General features: G+C 40.4%; 1 protein-coding gene and 1 long non-coding RNA gene across 9 annotated transcripts in view; both read left to right on the top strand.

The window, feature by feature from the left end:
* Positions 1 to 20022, top strand: part of PRKG1 (protein kinase cGMP-dependent 1) — a 449368-nt gene that overhangs the window by 341199 nt on the left and 88147 nt on the right. For 6 of the 7 annotated variants that reach the window (XM_068689510.1, XM_068689508.1, XM_068689507.1 and 3 more), the window contains one exon: positions 19344 to 19409. In XM_068689510.1, the coding sequence (XP_068545611.1) occupies positions 19344 to 19409 (66 nt within the window). Of the gene's footprint in view, positions 1 to 16266; positions 16460 to 19343; positions 19410 to 20022 lie in introns of those variants that run through there. The other variant, XM_068689513.1, reaches the window with a different exon arrangement.
* On the top strand, positions 3909 to 14103 carry LOC137859932 (uncharacterized). 2 transcript variants are annotated; one of them, XR_011098670.1, is made up of 3 exons: positions 3909 to 4081; positions 11826 to 11913; positions 11986 to 14103. It is a non-coding gene; the product is annotated as an uncharacterized lncRNA (long non-coding RNA). The 2 variants fall into 2 exon arrangements; XR_011098671.1 differs by lacking the exons at positions 11826 to 11913; positions 11986 to 14103 and adding an exon at positions 6104 to 7054.

Here is a 20022-nt window from a genome sequence, read left to right on the forward strand (position 1 = left end):
ATTCATTGGAAATGAGATTTCATTACATATGCAGATCACAAAGCAACGTGTTTTCTTCCCCAGGTCCAGGAGAAAATACAGAGACGGTCACTGATGCTTTCAGTTTTGATCTGTAGAGGTATTGTGCTGCTTGTCTGTAGGTTGCAGTCCAAGTGACTGTCCCAGTCATCTTTTGGTTGAGGAGAATAAGAGAAGTAGCTTTTGCATTGCTTTTCCAATTTTAATTTGAAAAATTGAAAGCTATTTTTTGCATGTCCTACTGGTGCTGAAGGCAGAACGAGAGAGGTGCAGGACTTCTGCCTCTTTTCTGCTGCAGCGGGTCCTGTATTTTTAAGCAGTTGGTCTGTTCTGGTGACAGTTTGGTCTGAATAAGCTGTAAAGAAACAGACGTGGAACAAATTCTTCTAATTTTATTCAAACAAAATATTTCACTAGACTTCCTTGAGTTACATAGCTTAAGCTAAAACTAAACAGAACCCCCAAGTTCTTAATCTGATTGTTTAATTCAGTACAAGTTAATCAAGAGAGCATCTGTTTTCATTAGCTAGACTTTGATCTCAGATTTTATTCATGCTATTTAACTGGATGAAATTTTGCTTATTAATATGTTTTGAAAATTAATTGGTTCACTAATAACAAGACTTTGTTCCCACCAAAATCTTTGATTTTTTAACAAGGTTAAAATATCACCATATCCCAACGTGAGGTAATTATTCGAAAGAGTGTGTTGTTGTTTTTTTTCTGTTCCCTGTTTGCATTTATCTCTAGTGACTTATTAAATAATGTGCTAAAGTGCAGCTGTAGAGTGCTTCATGAAGAAAATGGGTCACACACCGTCTCGTGTGGCTCTGTATGCCAAATTCTGTTGCTGCTATTCTGCAAATTACTTTTCCTCAAGCAACCTTTTCAAAATTTTGTGGTTTGCTACTTTTTATTTCCCTTTAAAAATACTTCTGAAGAGCATTTTCTTTAACATTTAAAATGTTAGAAAAACTAGAAAAGCAACAATAATACGCATGTGCAGATATGTAGAAAGGCTTCTTAGCTGATATCGTTATATACTTATACAGCTTATACTGTTCAACTTATGTAACTCAGTACTTATAAATCAACAGCTTATACTAATGCAGCTTATATTCTTCAAAACTTACTCATATTTGTTGCCTGCTCTGTTCAACTGCAACACACATATGTTGAGGAAACCTGTACACAGGTAACTGGTTTCCTCTTTATACGTCATCAAGTAGATTTGGCAACCTGCTTATAAACGACCAAGATGTGTTTGATTTGTGGGACTGCATCTTTGCCTTACTCCCTGCCAGCAGCAAGGCTGACCAGCGTTGTATGAGGAATATGGATGACACAAGAAAAAACAGCTCAGCCCCAAACACACACATAAATCCGAGCCTGGCTCCCCTGTAATACTCCACATGTCCCTTGTGTTTTGGCTGCCAGTGCTGTGAGTGCAATGGGTGAGCACTGTGGCCTCTGTCCTGTTTGCTTTGCAATGGAAGAAATTGATAATCTCAGAATGTTAGGGATTGGAAGGGACCTTGAAAGGTCATCCTAGTTCAGTCCCCCTGCTGGAGCAGAAGGATTTGGGGGTCTGGGAGATAACTGCAAGAAGTTGTGTTTTCCCCGCAGCGGCTCTATGCAGTAGCAGAAGTGCAGAGAAAAACTGCAATGAAATGGAAGTAAAGCCAATGAAGATTGAAAAGGGGATTAAAAAAAAAAAAGTTAAGAAAAATAAATAAATAAATAAATAAATATATATGCAATGCAAGCCCAAATGGGAGAATTCTTTGTAACTGCTGCGATACAGCAGCAGAGTAAGGGACTCTTCAATCATGCCTGCACACATAAAACACGCTACAAGTGTCATTTGCAGGACTTTTAAGACTTGGTAATTGTAAACGTGCAAGTAAACTTTGTTGCAGAATCTGTGCTGAATGCAGCACAGACTCCTGCAGTCCTGATAAAGGAAGCCTAAAAATTCAAGCAGTTGATACAACTCCTGAAGACAGAGGATAGGAAAGGAGGCTTGAGAAGGAATGAACCAACTTAATGCCCAAGCACCATTGCCAGAGAAATGATATCTCTATCTTCGGCTACAACTGAATTACTGTAGCTTCATCCCAAAAGCTATGATTGCAAAAAGACCAGAGCTGGAAAGGAAGTTTTGTCACGTGCCTTCATGTGGTCCTCAGGTAGGCTTTTAAGACTGCTCAAATGATTTGGTTGGATGTCCTCAAGAGAACATGCTGTAGTCACTTGGCCACCTGCACCTCCTCACACACTGTGTTCGATTTACACTTCAGATCGAATTAGCAAAGTGATCATCATTGGCGTGTACTGCGGGATGTTCGGTGAGATGTCAGCGAATCCAGCCGTGACGAGATCGGTGCAATTACAATGTTTTAAGCCAGATAATGTTCCACACACGAGTCAGTAGCACAGGATAATGGAGATATTTATCTCTTTTTCCTCTTCACCCTTAAAAGACTGTACAATGAATTATTTCAGCTGACTATCTGTAGTGTATCTCCTAAATGCATTCTCGCAGCTGTTCTGCCTTTATTGGATTTCCCTTCCTAACCAGATGGATTCCCCAAGGGACAGCAGAAAGTAGAGGCTCTGTACGAGTTTCTCTGCTAAAAAGGCAGAGCAGAGACTGCGTCAGATAATAGCCTACAAGTACTTGACTCTCAAGTATTCTGTACGCCCCAATGCTGCCCATAATCCCTCTGTTTCCCTGAAGCAATAAGGAAAGCTGATTAAAATTAATAAAGAGAGGTTTTTTTTTCAAAACATCTCAGCCTGCCTGTATGCTCCCATGGTTTAGTAATTGATGTTTTGTGCTTTCAAGTGTTAACACCTGGGTGAACAGCTGATGAGAGGATAGCACTTCTTGTGGGTTTATAGGCAGGCTTCCCAGGTTCACCTGCTACACTCTGTGATGCTACTTGCTTTTTGAAAAATGAGAGTTTGGTTTCTGCATTGCGACTGACTCGTATCTCATTGCCCAGCCCAGATGCAGTCATTAGAAAGGGCAAAGGAAAGTTTGTTTGCATGGCTTTTGTTAGGTGTTATTCGCGAGTCTTGATAAGTGCTGTTTATCAGAAAACGTGGTACGTTGTCTTGCATCTTTAGCAGAATGCTACTAATACTTAGCTTTCCTATGCGTTTAGCCAACACGTGCCTTTAACAAGAGTGTTAAAAAGAATACCAAGGGATTCAGATCAGGTTTGCAAGGAATGTATCAGAATTTCACATCTTCAGAAAACTAATTGAGCAGAAATTCTATTCCCATGGAGACTGATGTCTCGAGAACACCTAGTGGTACTAGTACTGCCAAGCAAAATCCATATTGAATTTTAATATATTAGTGCATATTAATACAGTAGTAAGAATATGTGTAAAGAAATGTAACTCTGGGCTTCCAGATTACTTCTGCAGGCCCTTAATGGGTCTTAGACTACTGTATTCAAAAGTACTCTCTATAATTTCACTATTGGCTTCACTTTTATAAGGAAGGTTTCTAGGCTTGCCACGGCTCTCATTGCTGCAGGTAAAATGAAAGTTGGAGGTAGATTTAAAAATTAAAAATAAAAGAATAAAAATGATTTCATGTAGGGTTTACATGTATAGATTATAGGAGACGACATAGGCTTCGATGTAGTAAAAAAGTACAATGTAATCCTTGTCCTAGTTATTTTGTAAAGTTCTATGAGAGTTAAGAAAAATGATACCCATAAATTACAAGTGTAGCCTATTTAAAATTCTGTTCTGCTCAGCAGTGGTTTGCTGGCATTTGAGCTAAATAATGATTGTAGTGAAGAAAGCCTAGGTAATCCTTCTGTTACTGAATACTTATAGGAAAAATTTCTTTTTCTTGTTCTGTAGCTGCTATTACTGAAACAGTGGGATTTATGCAACTAGATACAACAACAAATCATAAGCAACCCCCCAGCAGTTTGCCTCAAATAGAATTTGGGCATAAAACCTGATACTTCTTGAACTTTATCCCTTTCCAGCTCTGGATAGATACAGTTTTCTTCACATATATTGAAGTAAAATGCAGGTTAGTGTTAAAAGAATTTAAAATGGCTAGATCCTTACCTGCTTTGCTCAATCATTTTATTTAAGCTTAGACTTGTGTTTCTTCTTCATCTAACCCTATTTTTAAAACTTTGCATTTGTAATCAAATTTAAATAAGAGGTGTCCCATTTTAGCACTGGAGATGGTTTAACACTGATCCATAGAGGCACTTTACCCCATCAGAGGAGGAGCTTGGACTCTCCTTGGTTGCATCCTTGCACAAGTCCCTCAGCTCTCCAAGTCTTATGGCTTCACTTCAGACCCATCTGTCCTTTCAGGTTCCGATTTGAATTACAATTACAAATGCTTTACATACTGGAGCAAGTCTGCCCCACCTGAAGAGGGAAGTCTTCACTTGGTTTATTTAAAGCCATGTAATGCGTTAGGGCTGTTCCACGGGACTGTAGCATACAGAGGATTTTGCCCCAGATGCAGGTAGTGACCATCCAAGAAACAGTCTGTGGACCGAGGGGCTGAGAAGCTGCAGTCCTGCAAGGCAATGCCTCTGTGTGCTGGAGGTGGGAAGGAAGGGGAACATAAATTTGCACCTGCTCATACTCACTGATGCAAGTAGTTCTAGTATTTCCCATATTAAATGTCCTAGCCTTCAGACATGATGTTGGAATTCATCACAATTTGCTTTTAAATACCTGCATGGCTGATCTAAATTACAAAAAAATGGAAAAGTAAGTATCTTGAAAGAGTATAATGGTTTTAAACTATGGCTGTAAGACATAAGGTAATTGCTTAGATTTTTATTGTGCATTCCCTGGCACTCGCTGCTGAATCTTCCACCTTGATATTCAGGTGTTCATCAGTGTATGTCATATAAAACTAGCCCTTGAAGCAATAAAATCCATCTTATATCAGGATGGTATAAGTTCATCCAGAACAAGAGCAGCTCCGCAGTTTGCCCCACCACCACGTTGAGAAGAGCTGGTATAACAAAGTGCTGTCAAGGCACGAGACTGTCACCACGATAAAGTGCCTAAGCTGTCAGATGTATTTTATGCAAGTTGTCAGAGTCCCTCAACCTGTTTTGGTGGAAAATGTCAGAAAAAAAGGCATGGAGGGAGCCACTGCAGCGTGCTGCCTCCGTGTCGGGGTATGGAGGGAAGGAGCTCCAGCTGCTTTCGTTGCCCATTAAAGCAATAGCAATATTCATCACCAAGATGTCGTCTAGGACAGGAGGCCAGGAATGAGGATCCATCACTTTCCTCCTGGGAATATGATAGGTGACAACCCTAATTGCTCTCTTAACACTTTTATCTTACTTCCAGCAACATAATTTCCTGTAGGTCAAATAAATGGCACCCCCACCGGGGCCAGAAACTAATTTGTTTCTTTTCATGTCAGTTTAGTTCCTTGGATAGGATTTTCACAATGACAGAGAAGAGCTGTTCACAGCCACTATTTGTAACTCTCTTAGAGGTATCAGTTGTGAAACTTAATTTATTATTATTTTTTTAAAGGTATTTTTATCAGCATAGTATACTTCTAGTGGTTGTAATACTCTCAAATAATAAATATGGATGATTAATCCTTTTATAAGAATGTATTACAATTTGTTTTGATATTATTTTTACAGCTGATATAAAGAGCGGGCTCATGGAGAATCAAAAGTATTTGAGATGCTTGCCCTCTGACTCCTTGTTTTTATTGGGATTTACTAAGGAAATAGATTACTGAAAATGAGATTCACATAATCTTGTGGTAGGGCTATGTCATGACCTATGTGCACAACATTGCTTAAGAGCAATAATCTTCATTGGTTGAAGATTAGTTTTAGTTTTTTGTTTGGTTGGTTGGTAGGTTTTTTTTTTTGTTGTTGTTGCTTTGTTTTTTTTCAAGATTAGGCTTTATTTTCAACAGTGCTACTGACGGAATTCCATTAATTATTAGAAATTTTATTTTTTCTGGTCAAATTAAACTATAAGCCAGAAATTTGATGTAATACTTAAGTCAATGTTTTCCAAAATACTGTATGTTTTGCTTTTACCACAGGAGCATAGAACAGCTCAGATCTGGAGTTAAACTGGGCCAATCTGTTCCTCAAAGCAAAGCCAACTTTTTTCTTCATGAAACAATCTTGTGACTGAAGTGGAATTGGAGCTATTAACTATGAAGTTTTGGTTTGTTTTTGTCGATTTGTAATTTATTTATTTACTAAATTTAGAGTAGACAGTAGACATGAGGTGGTTGTCACGGCTGGCCCGGCTGTGCCTGCAGGCCAAGGTGAAGGTGTAGGACAAGGGAACCACAGCAGATATAATCCATCTGGGTATGAATACAAGGTTTTATTGGCAGCAGATGCAGAAATTAAACAGCATGAGGTGGAGACTAGCGAAAGAACTGTAGAATAAGTATGAACCAGGTAGTATGAAGAGTTCTCACTATGCTGGAGTAGAATCCAGTAGAGTTCATTAAGCAAGATCTTACAACTAATTCTGCTTAATTACCGTCATTTAACAATGTCGGCATTCGGCTGATACCATTAATTCAGGAGGCACTGTTCACAGGCAGCAAGGATCAAGGGTGTCGTACTGAAGGAACTGGGTCTACGTATGTCTGAAGAGTCGATGTGCTTAAAGGCTAGCATACACGAGTTTGACTACAACTCAAGTTGGGCATGGAGAAAGGGATTGAATCCCAGTCTTGACTGCAAAAATTGCGTGTGAGCCACCACTTTGATGAAGCAGTGAAATGGCAAGTACTGTTCTAGGTGACATCAAAAGAGGTTTATTCAGGGAGGAAAGGATGATGTTGTACCGTTGTACAAAACCCCAGTGAGATCTAATCTAGAGTATTCCAAACCAGCGAGGACACACAAGCTCATGGAAAATGAACTCATGCTGGTATAGGTACAGAGAAGGACCAGAGACTAAGAGAGCCTAAGACAAAAACATAGGACACTTAGATTCATTTATGTCAGCAAAATAAAATCTGAAAAACTTTTTGGGCTTTCTAGGTGAATATATCAACAAAATATTTTTTTTTTCCTTGCAAACTGTATTTTGGTCCAGGAACAATTATATTTAAGCTTGCTCTGAGTAAATTTAGACTCAGAAACAGAAAAAAGCACCTGACCATGAGAGAAATGAGTTCTGAATGCATCTTCGATGGCTATACTGGTAAAAATGATTTTGATTTAAATTTGGAAGTTTGTGAATGGTACTATATGGCATTTCTGAAATGGCAGGAATGTTGACTTTGCTGTCCATTAAAATAACTGAGCTTCCATGACATTCAGGAAATTCCTGAGTGATCCAGGGGATGTCCCAGAGCCAGAAGTGAGGGTCCCCAGGAGATGGTACTATTGTATCCCAGCTTCAGAATTCAGGGAAATCAGCTTTGGTGGAAGTCTCTGTTCAGTCCCAGCTCCACAGACCCAGAAATCAAAAGCAACTGAGTCTCAGTTTGAGATCCAGTTCTATATACTAATGGAGTCAATAAAAATGCATATGTCTGCTTTTCTTGATAGTAAAGAACCATCGCATTACCATGCCTTAATACAGTGAAGAGAGAGAAAGTGAACTCAATGTTAAATTAAATGTTTTATCCTAGAAAATCATGGAACATTTCTGCTAGAAGACTGTAAGATAAAAAAAAAAAAAATCATGATATGCTATACAAAACCTTTTACATGAAAATGAATGATAAAATAATTGAAGGCAGTGGTCCAATTTCTCCCACTTCAACTAAGCAACTACGAAAACTAGAATGTAAGTTAACTTATGGTGTAATGTTGTTACAATACAGTTTTCTACACATGTAAAAAGAATAAAACAACACAGCTGGAGACAGGATATCTCCTGAATGCAAAGGCAGCCACACCTGGACTAATATAAGCTGTAGGAAAGCCAAAACCATTATTCTTAATGCAAGATGTAAGAAAGACAAAACCATTATTCTTTATGGGCATTGGTGAGTGCCCAGTTGTCATGTCCTCTGGTTTTAGAGGATTTGAACCTGAATGCACTCGGACAAGTGGAGACAGTCGTTACCAGCTACAAAGCACCATGTGTACTTGTAGTGCAATTCAGCTTTCAGACATGGCTAATCATTTCCTACTGAAATAAATTTAGAAAAATAAATACATCCATCACCGCAGTAATTAGCATTAACTACATAAATGTAAAATGTCATGCAAATGAAGATAGGTGCTGTACAGCTGCCTTGCTTCGAAGAGCAATGTAATGCTCTGTATCGCCATGCAAGGAGACAGCACATCTTTCCACTAACTAAACTCTGGAGAGACTTTTAATCTGGGAAGAAGTCATCAGATCAGATGGGACTGCGTAGTGTATCAGTAACTTAGGGGTTGTATTTGTTTTAAGTTGTGGTGTATTCCTCTGTTGTCATTGTTACTGAAAGAAAACTGTAAATACTGCCTTGAAACAAATTTCCCTCTGCTCACCAAGACTGGGTGTAGGTGGAGCATAAAATCTCATTTGGCTTGCTCAAATTTGGTTTCTTTTCAGGCTGCAGCAAATCGATTTTTCAGATTTTTTCACTTTATTTTCTAAGACTCTACTATGCTGCCCTCCAGACATTACGTAACTGGCTTTGTTTTTTTGATGGTTGTTTTGTGTTTTAATAAGTATATTAATGGAGTTTTAATAAGTATAATGGAGTTTTAATAAGAATATTAATGGCATATTCAAGCTTTCATGAGCAACGCTTTTCAAAGCATACCATCCTTTTTGGTACTAGTAGAATTGTTTGTTCAATGAATGCTTTCTAAGGGGTAAAAAATAAGAAATTTGATTTTGTGACAATGTCTTTCACAGGCAAAGTGTGCCATTTGCTTTTTGCTGTGGTTGATGCATGCCGTAAGCAGTTGTACTGTGCTATGAAATGTGTTAGAAATGCAGCCTTTGCAAAGCTTGGCAGGTTTTGCAATTCGTCGGTGGTTGCTTAAAAGATGAAATCAGGAGGGAGCATCTGAAAGAAGGGTGGATTTCCAGTTCCAACTTGACAGCTTTGAAAGACAAGATGGGGCTGTGGGCTCGGCTGCATGTAGGCCAGCACAGGTGGTTTTGGACGAGGCTATGCGGTCACCTGAAGTGAGCACGATGCCGTCTTGGTGCCAAAGCGGCTGACCCCGAGCTTCCCTGTTCCTTCCTGGCCACTGCTCCCCTCCTCTAGCACTAGTGGCTATTGGGCAAGTCACACTGACCTAAGTGAAAACCAAGCCTCCAAAACGTTTGATTTATCATAGATCGCTTTAAAGTGATCACAGAGCAAACTGTAATATCTGCTCTGTCACTGTGTGCACCCACGTGAGGAAATAAGACCGGAAGAAATGAACAGCTTCGTGTCTTTACTGATGATAAACTTTGCCCATAATTTTCCCTCCTGTTCTATTACCATCGTAAAATACCAACAGAACAAGGAATTGAGTAGGCAGACACAGCCCCAGCTGCTTGTCAGTGCTGCAGCCCGGGATGCAGCAGGGGATGCTCGCTCTGGCTCTGCGGGAGTTACGCTGCCGCAGGGGAGCAGAGCCTGGCAGCGTGCAGCACCGTGGACTGACAGAGTCCTTCCAACTCTGCAGGCTGACAGAGTCCCTGCAACTCCTCTGCGTGCAGCCAGCACCCGCTGCAGCCTGCTGAAGGTTGGCTCAGGTCTCCCCGTGTTGCAACACTGAGCAGAGCTCACGTGAAAGCGCAAGCTGCATGGGAAGCGCAGACTGGTAGGGTCTCAAAAGAGCTAATTGCATCAGTGGGAACCTTTGAGAAGTTTTTGGAGGATACTGATTTCTCGCTGGAGCCCTGCTAGCTAGTCTGGAAGCTATCTGTGAAACATTGCTTAATGAGACGTGAAAAGGCTGCTGAAGAAAAAGCAGCAGCGAGTGTCTCCGAGCTCCCTTCCTGCTCGGCCGCATCCGATGTACTCACATCAGCAGGCGCCAGCGTGGTTCTTCGCATCATTAACCGTTGGCATTCGGGATATTAATTTTCTTGTTCTAGTTCAAGATGAGGGGTTTGGACCCTTCCTGCTATTGCCCATGGTGCTTTTGTTCCCCTTACTGGTGTGACACTCCATGCAGCAAATAGGAGAAAGGGTTTGCTGTAATTAGCCAAGCTCCTTCGGAGTGGAACCAAATACTGAGCTGGGTGCTGGCATCAGGGTGCTCCCACACTCCCGGACACAGGGAGGAGATGGCCAAGGTCCAGGGTCCACCCAGGTTGCTGCCAACAGGAGCAGAAGAGACAGAGGCAGGGCTGCAAACAAGGTTACAGCATCAGGCATGGAGAGGTGGGGCTGGACGCAAGCTATCTACATTGTAAATCCAAGGTCCAGCCTAGAAATAGGGCCAGAGATGAGGCAAGCCAGCTGTACCTACAGCTGAGGGTCCCAGGCTGAGCTGCAATGGGGCTCCTGGACCATGGAGGGAAGTTGTGGGGTGGAGGTTCCAGGTGAGGCTGCTCAGGGCCATTAAAAGCCCATTGGTGTATGCAGGGCAATGGCAAACTACTTTGTGAATATAAATTTGACATCAATGAGAACAGTTGGGTACTGTAGAAGAAAGTCAAAGGATCTGTGGGGTGACAGTGGGTGCAGTGAATTTGGCCTGCAGAAGCGAAGAAGAGGTGGGTGGACCTGTAGTAGCATGGGGATGAAGGCAAAATGGGCACGGTCACCGGGGCAGGGGTACCCAGATCCTCTGGGATGGTTCCACTGGTATCTACTGGTACAGTCTGTTTCAAAAAAAAAAAAAAGTGAAAAAAAGTGAAAAATTCACAATAAATCCTTTAAAATATATTCTCAACTGAAGGAAGCCCTTATTTACTGAAGACAGGCCAGGTATCCTTGCTCTGAGACATGGTTTCGATATACAAATAGCATCACTTATTGCACCAGCATGACAAAGAGCATTTATCCTGGTACTCTGAATGTACAAAGAAGCTGAGTAAGAAAAGGAACGTAACAGTCATAGGAGGGAGAAGTCACTGAAGGGAGAAAAAGAAAAAGAATAAAAACAGCTATTTAAAGACCTCCACCTGTAAGGAGGAGTTTAGATGCACTTTTTCCCCAGTAATTTTATTGAAGAATCTTCTGTGTTAACGTGGGGCTTGAGCTAGAAGGATGGCAAATAGTGATGCTGGCCCGTTGTCCAAGTGGCACACTTAAAGATAATATGATCCTTGCCTCTGCAGCAATGACAAGCCCGTGGCTTTATGAACATGCCAACCCTGTAAGTACGTTAGGCCAAAGTGATGCAGCATGGTCAATTCTTGAAGAGAAGCCAGCTGCCGGTTTTGTTACTGCGGAGGCTAATTGCTGGCTCCATAATCTAATGCACCTCGTTTAGGTTGTGCTTCATTAGTTTACCCACTTCTGAAATACGCTTGCAAATATTATCGTATACCTTAGCTGCTCCTGAGGTTTAATTGTGATCATGCAAAGCTCTTACATATTTTTAAATGACATTACGTAAGCTCAGAGTCGATTTTGTTAATGTGTAATAGATACAACTCAGTGCTTTAACTCTCAGATCACAGTTTTAACATAGCTGTTTTCAGCAATAATGACAAAATAGTAACTTACTGCTCAGGAAAAGTGCACATATGTTAAATTAGTCATGTCAGAGGTCATAGATTATTTCCTGAGTACTTAGCCATTATCAATTAGAGATTAAATACAGTGAGAATATACTGAAAATGATAACATCATTAATGCTGTGACCCACGTGATTCCTAACTTTTTCATATTGTTGCAGTGAAGATTACTTTGCAGAGAGAAGTTAGCAGAAGAACCTGATTATGCCTCTCAGCAAGGGGAAAATGCTCATGCTGACTGTCAAAATAGTAGGTACTGCTAGATATATGCCAGCTTCTTGGTAATCAAATGGTAGTGAGAACTTTTTTTTCTGCTTTCAGATCACGAGGCACGCGTACCCTTCTCTTCTCGGAATAGTTTGCAGCTGACAAAATCCCTTCTTGGTTTCCTGAATCGTTGGCAGCTTTAAATAGTGTGTATAAATGCAAAGGTGGCGAGCAGGGGCCAGTTTCAAACCAACTTTTAAAAATGCTGCAGAAGATCTCTGTGTTGTTAGTTAATACTTGCCCTCTGCATTTTCTCATTTGTTTTCCAAGCGGCAGGAATAGCTTCCTTGGGGCTGAAGAAGCTCAGCAATGCAAGGTCCACATCAGCTCTGCTTCAGAGCCCTGAGATTACAGGGCTCACTGATGGGAGGCAGTTAGGTACAGCATGGTATTGATGAGCTTCCTAGGAACTAGCTTGAACTAATTGCAACTATTGAACTACCTTGTGCAAATTATATTGCAGAGGATGCAGGAAGTAATTGCAGTTTAAGGCAGGTGGTGATGATTAGAAGATGCCTACCAGCTTTCCCTCCCAAGATAATCAGGCAGGCTGGAAAGGAAGGTGTTTCACATGGATGGTGCCTTTCATAGCGCCTCTGCTTTAATTAATACTATTTTGGTCTATATTTATCTGCATTGTAGCTTTTCATATGGGCAAAGGTAATGATAATGTAACGCTTGCTAATTTAGCAGCTTTAGTATACCAGATGTGTAATTGAAGTAAGAGCAGTCGTGTCTCCAGAAGTTTCTTCTGCCTGTAGAACCAAATGTTCACAAAACAAATTAATTTTTTCTCATTTTCATATAGTAATCAGGTATAGGGCAGTGAAATGGCTTGCTCAGGGCTGGAGTGTAGGTATTGGCAGGGCAGTCAGGGCAACAGTTCAGTCCAGTGCAGTTTTTGTATGGTAGCTGCTTCTCAAAAGAAATGCGTTTACAAAAATCAGATTCTCTCTTATAACGAGAACATTTGCTTTAATACCAAAATAGATGGCATTTTATGTAAGCTGGACTTGATTTTTGTATCATTCATGAAGGTAAAAAGAACAAGCCCTTCAAGCATTTTAATTCTCATGAAATAACATCCACCATTAATGTGAGCCAGAAAATAACTGTCAGACCTTGCACGCCATCCTAAAATTATTCCAGCACATTGTTAGTTGTTTTGAGTTACAACTTGGTATAATTGTAGCAGCCATTATGAGGAGTTTTATGTGCTTTTGGAAGTGTCAGTGCAGTAAAGACAGAACAGATTTTTTGGGGCCAGCAGAGTCGTGAGTAACCTGTTCACCGTCACTGAGTCCTCAAATTTATAAATATTAGAATAAGTTACCAGAAAGGACTCTCTCTTTTCTGTGGGAGTCACTGGGAGAATAAATAGATTTTAGAAACAGGAATCCAAGGAAAGTTAACAAAACAAATTATTAAAAAGGGCTGATACGTTCTCTAGCCTATTTGGGGAGCTTTTATTCAATAACTTCTATGAAATAAAAGACCCGTAAATAGTATTTTTAAACTACGTTGACTGAACCGAGATGTTGATCTGTAAGAAGTGCTTTCTTTTCTCAGTAGATATATAACCTAAATTACACAAAAATGTGTATTGTATGTATGGTGGCGTGCATATATCTTGATACGTGCCTTCAAATTTTGGTACCTTGAAGCAAATCCTCTTGACTATTATATTTCATTCCTTTTATAAAAGGTGAGGCTTTAATGCCTTTTCTTGCTGCAAAAATGGGGGTTTTCATAGCATAACTCTTTTCAAGGGAAGCTTTTTAAGGTTGTATGTTTTACTAGGCTTTGTAGTGGAGTTTCTTTATTTGGCTACTATCTGATTTATGCTTGTAAATGTAAGGCAAGTGTTTTGTATAGACATAGCCTTTAAGGGGGAAAAATCACGCCCAGGTTTTCTTACAAGGATCTGCTTTCTTCTGTAGACATTTGTGGAAATACCTGACGCTACAAGTTTTAGATGTTTAATAGGTCACATTACATTTATTGTTTCCAGTAAAATATTTTTATTGTCCAAACCAATGGCAAATGTCTGCCACGTCCTCAGAAAGCCGAAGTGTTAGGAAACCAAACCCCGGTCTACAAGGGGCCTTTTTCTAATTTGGGATCAGTCCATAAATCCATGTAACTAATAAAGACCATGGCTTATACCCTTAATTGTGATGCGTCATATTACAGTTTTGTAGAGATGCGCTGACTTTGTTTCGGAGGTGGCTACCAAGAAAAAAATAGGAAAGGGTGTGCAGAGCGGCATAAACCGTAACAACGGAGGGTACCGCAAAATCAACCTGTCTTTTTGCTGCTAATGTGTGTAAAGTTATCACCTCGTTCCCAAGGTTAGCCCTAATCCTTTAGGTGGAACCACCTACAGGTGACATTGCTCTTGCTCAGGCTGTATCTCCCAGGAAGAACTGTCAATCTAAATGGGTTCGTAGACTGCCAAAAAGCTATTGGCTATTGCAATGCGTGCAAATGTAATTATTTTTAATTTTTCTCTAAAACTGACAACAGCATCCCATTTTTCTTCGGCAAGTAACTGAAGGACCTTAGCTGCCCACCCAGCATTGATGGCTCAGCACCTGGCCCCGCATGATTCCCTTGGGAAGCTGCTGCCGATTGGGAGAGGTCTGTGGTAGGGAGCTCAAGTCCTGCGGGACTTTTGGAAATGAGTCTTCAGATCATTGAAATGAGTTTGAAAGTGGTGTTAAAGAGGGCTTTCAAAGAAAAGATGAAAGAAAAAATTAGGTCTTCCCTGGTGGTTTTTAAAAATTTGCTTCAGGGAAGCTATTCGCAGGTCCCCAGTTTGCTGATATTCAAGCTCTTAAATGTTCTTTGCCGTTTCCAAGCACAGCACGCTTGACCTTGTTATGGTATTTTTAATAAGCTTGATTTAAGGTTTTAGGACAAGACATGTCTGAAGTAGGTGAAAGGAAAAAATATTATGACTGAAACTGATTAACAACTTGAATTTAAGAGTAATAAACTCATAAAGCATCATCTCTAATGTCCCTGTATTATTTTGGTGGGTATTTTCTGATTACACCCTAACTTTAACATTGGAGGTAAAAACTGCCCTCACTGAGTATTCTGAGAAGTACACGAATTTGGTGATCCTCTGGAAAGCAAGCCCTGGCTCTGTCCTTTAGGGAGACGGCTTTGCCTACGCACACGCCTTAAAATGTCTCTCCTCTGTTTTACCTTGAAATTAATATTGACTGACAAAGTGCCAGTCAGGGGAAGAGCAGAAGAGGCTCAGCTGTAAACTTGATACTTCCAGTGTCAGCGTGCTCATGCTTCCTAACAAACCCTCTTCTGTGTGAGGTGGCTGCGTCTGGGGGAGTTGGTCCCAAAGCTGGGCAGGCAGGGGGGCTCTGCTTGCAGTATCATGGCCATCTTCTGGAAATAGTGAAGAGCAGGGATCCCTAAGCTTAGAACTGCAAGGTTCAAGCCAACGTAATAACATACTGCTGAATTAAACCCTCTAAATTGTAGTTTCCATTCATTTCAAGGATTGTATTGGCTTTCTTGAGTGGTGGTGTGTGGCAGGAGGTATGAGAGTTGGGACAGGACTCTGATGGAAGTAGGAAGCAATCGCCTCAAAGATTTTAAAATCTAAGTTCAGTTTTTATGATCAAAGTAGGTAGAACCAGATAATGGAGGCTGTCCTAGGGCCCCATATGTAGTCTCTGATCAAAGCTCCCTTGTTTTCCATATTTGTATTTTCCAACACAGCTTTATAAATGCAGTGTATCAACACGGTTTTATCAGAAAGCTTTCCTGGAAACAACATCATAGCTCTTAAGTTGCTGACGGCTTATCAGAATCAAAGCTGTTGAATCTTCTGGAGATACACATGGTGACAAATTATAACCAGGGAATACGCGTACGTATTTCTTCTTCTAAATAATGCATGTGTATTTTTTCCTCCTTTTACAATTTCACAAGGCAGGAGGGAGGATTCCTTTGATCTTTTGGGGTAAAGGGATTTTTAATTTTTAGGGAACTGGTTAGCCTCAACAAAAATAAGCACAAGATTTGCTGTGTTGCATGATCTGCTGTGGTGCAGGATGTGCTCAATTACCACCTAATTCCACTGTGGGGTTAACGAGTGCCTCCTGAAGCGGGGTGGTACAGGGTATCCTGCCAGGGCTTTTGGTAGCGCTGTTGGGATCTGTGCCTGCCTGTGCGCTGCCTGTACCTCTTTGTGGCTGCTCCCAAATACGCTCGGCTTGAATTTCCCAACAATGCACACTAGAAACCCCCTGAGCAGCTGCGACCTTTTTCCAAGTCGAGAAGCTTGAAGCTGGAGGGGCTGTAAAATACCGGAGCTCGCCCGGAGGATAAAATATAGTAACTGGCTGGAAGAAAGCAGGCATTTTCCTGGGAGAAAATGGTGAAGGCAAACATCAGCAATGGATTATTCAGAGAGTGAAGGCACTTGCTCTGATGAAGAGTGCTTTTTCTCTGGGAGCAGTGATGAGTACTCCTGTGATGAAGCCAAGAAAATATCCGAGTCAGTGCTCGCAAGCAATGCTTTCTAATAATTGCTTATTGCATTTAATGCCATTCACTTCAAATAATTACTTGTTGCATTTAATGCCATCTGCTGCAGCTGGCAGCCACCTTTTGCAATATAACCTTTAAATGTGTTCTGATCATTTGTTTTGCTGCAAAGGTCGTTGAGGTTACTTCACAGGGGCATTGCAAGTCTCTAGGAATGCTTATAATTTGTAAGGGTACAGAGAGAGTAGGCAGTGCTTAAAACTGTTGTATTTCACAGCTGATGCATGTAAAAGATTAATGTTCATGTAGAGTTGAAAATATGTTGACTTTCCTTCTGCTTCATCCTTCTGTTTCTAAGAACATGATTAGATTTTTAATCCTGCATGATGGGTAAACCCCCCTAATATGGGAGCTTGCAAGGTTTATAAAACCACGTAAAATCGATTTAGACTGGGGAAACAGAAGGCTGCTCAGCAAAGCAGAAAATCATGGGACCCAGCACTTTCCTGACCCGCCTCGGTCTTGTGAAATCGATTTTCTCTGGAGCAGGTGACAAGAGGGAGCCTGCACTATGGCAGTGACATGTAGCCATGGCCATGAGCGGTGCTAGACCCCCAGAAATCCAAGCTGGCTGGTGGCAGGCAGTCTGTTGGTCCTTTTGCTCAGTTTGGTGTTGTGCAGGAGGCACCTCTGCCTTTCCGCTGGGACAGATGTGCCCCGGTGGCAGGAGCAGAAAGCTTCTGTGTGCAGGACCGGGGTCCTTCAGTGGTGGCAGCGCTGGGTTTGGTAGCCAGCTCCCCAGTGACTGCACAGAGGGTGCACCTCAGAGCACCCCCTTTGGATTAATGCTTTCTCCCCACATTTCTTTGTTACAGTTTCATTTTCTCCATGAGAAGTGCTGTGGAGGTGGGCATTTCAGGGCTGTTATGGGCATGCAAACTTATGGGGAGGTGGTTTTGCACCACTTAATTCATAAAAAAATTGTATTTTCCCTAACTTATCAGTTAATTCTGTGTGTGCTGAACATAAGGAAGCCTCAGAATCCATGACTTTCTGCATTATAGAAACCCTTACCATCCCTGTGGCTCATGTTTGAGCTAAATCAAGCATCCTTTGGGAAAGAGCCTTCCTTCTACACTAATTTCATGCTGCTTAGACACATGTATTAAGTACAAGATAGTGGAAACCCTAACAGTTATTTGTGTATTTTAATCTGTAACATTAAAGTTTATTTAAAACATTTGAACTGAAGCAATAACACCTGTATTTTACTTGTCTATAATCTGAAAATAATTCTATAATGGTGGGCTCTTTGTGACAGAAAGGCATCCTGCATAGTAAGACAAGCATGTTAAGTTTTAACTGGAATTAATGACAACCAAAAACCTCGAATACTTTTTAAATAAATTCATAATGTATGAGCAAAAGTTGACTACATCAACTTAATGGAATATTAAATGTTATAATTTCTTATCCTTTCTATATTTACCAAATTTTTAGAAGTTAATAGTAATATTTGTATCACACTGTTAGGCTACTTTTTTTCTACTTGTTTTAAATTACCATAATTTTGTTTATTGGCATAGATAAATTAGCATTAATGTACTCTAATTGAAAATAAGCTCAAAGAATGTATTTGGATGTAGGATTGAGCATTAATGTTTACTTCAATTGTATTTCTGCTTGCTATGCTTTAAAGATAGTTTAAGGATAGTAAATTAAAGATAGCTTGGAAGTACTTAAAGTAAATTTAATTAACAATTAAAGAGAGAGTGCCTTTTCCTGTATGAGTGTGCATGTACCAAACTTCTTTTCACCATATTACTGCTTTAATACCTCCAGTCTAAACAGGGGAACAACTATTTCCAACAGCATTTTTAAATCTCATTTTCTACTTCAGTGGATAGGAGCAGTGGTTTTCCAGTCTAAATTAATTAGATGTGTTGAAAAGAAGTGGATCTATTTTGCCTGTAATCCATTTACAGTTCATAGATGGTAAAATTTTGAGTGGTTTTGAATAAAGCAATGACCCTGTGTCTTGTGGATTTGGTTTGCCAACACAAAAAAATGCAATGACATGCAAACCATGATGAAGCACTAAACCGGTCTGATTAAAATGAAATAACCTCATATTTTTTTAGTTGGGGCTGACCATGGCCAAGCTGTGTGTGGCAGGAGGAGGGAAAACACAAAATAATTGATAACGAAGATGCAGGTGCACAGAACCCATTTCTAAGCACGATGTTTTTGAGAAGCTGGTGAAAAGTAGCAGCACCATGGCAGTGCCTTTAAATGGCTTTGCTGAGCTAGTGCTGAAGCTACCTGGAAAATGGTTGAGAGAGGAGATTTATGCTGAGACCTTTCAATACCCTGCTCCTAATCTGACACCCTTTGATAAGTTTAGTCCCAACCTGTGTGCTCAGAGAGCAAATGCCTGGTGAGTCCTGTAGCCTGCTCTAATGTCCTACTTCACTGCATGCTTTGCATTTCAGTGTTGACGTATTTCCCTCTGGACCGTGGCCCAGGTAGATAAAATGTAGGTTTGGGGGAAGAAGGACGTAGCAGAAGTCTAAATGTTCGCAAATAAATCTATGCAAATGGATGATATTTTAATATATTTTGATAATAACCATGTACATACACCATAAGATAAAAAAATTTGCCTTAGAAAAAAGGATGGGCCTATACATGGTTTGATGTCCTATTTACATGGGGAACCTATTTCTGGTTTTCTTTTCATGTGCGGTTTTTAGCTCTCACACACTTGAGGCCTGTACAGATGATGAACAACAGTCCAAATCAATATATGAAAAAAGTTGTGAAACCCAGAATTTTATTCTTGAAGTGCTTTAAGAATGAAATATATTTGTAAATACACTGTGTTTTTTTTTCAGGGAGGATGTCAGAACTGCCAACGTCATTGCAGCTGAAGCAGTAACTTGTCTGGTCATAGACAGAGAGTAAGTACATAGTTTTCCTGTCTTGTGGTGTTGTGTATCTCCAGTTTACACCATTTACATTTTTTTTAACGAGAGCCCTAGAAAAAATTCTGTAGAGTTGTCATTTAATTTCGAGAAATACATTCACAATGTATTACATGTGTCCTTGATGAAGTAGAGAGAACATCCACCTAAATCGGTAAGACAAAATTCAGTTATGACAAATGCAGAAAATTAAGATGTGCAGAAACACACAAAAGAAATAAATGGGGGAAGAGCATTACTGTGGAAACAGATCCAGGCGTTATGGTGGGACACAGATTGAGTTCGCATCAGCAAAATGTCATGAAAGAAATAAATCCTCTGGCAAATGTTAGAGAAACATGTTGTTATTCTTTTCCATGTGGGGTTGGAGAGTCGCTGTCCAAAGGACCCAGCTCTGCTTGAATCTCTGAGGCTTCAGAGGTGGTAGATCAGAAGAGCAAAATAATGTCTTTCCTACTTTACATGGAAAACTTGGAAGAATTTGTGATTTTAATCTAGACAAAAAAATGCCTGCAGTCCAGTGAATAGTGCTGCAAAGTTGACAGCTTCCTATGACTGCTGGGAGAGGGATAAAAAATAAAATAAAATA

The sequence above is a fragment of the Anas acuta genome, chromosome 7 (assembly GCF_963932015.1).
Source record: "Anas acuta chromosome 7, bAnaAcu1.1, whole genome shotgun sequence".
NCBI lineage: Eukaryota > Metazoa > Chordata > Aves > Anseriformes > Anatidae > Anas > Anas acuta.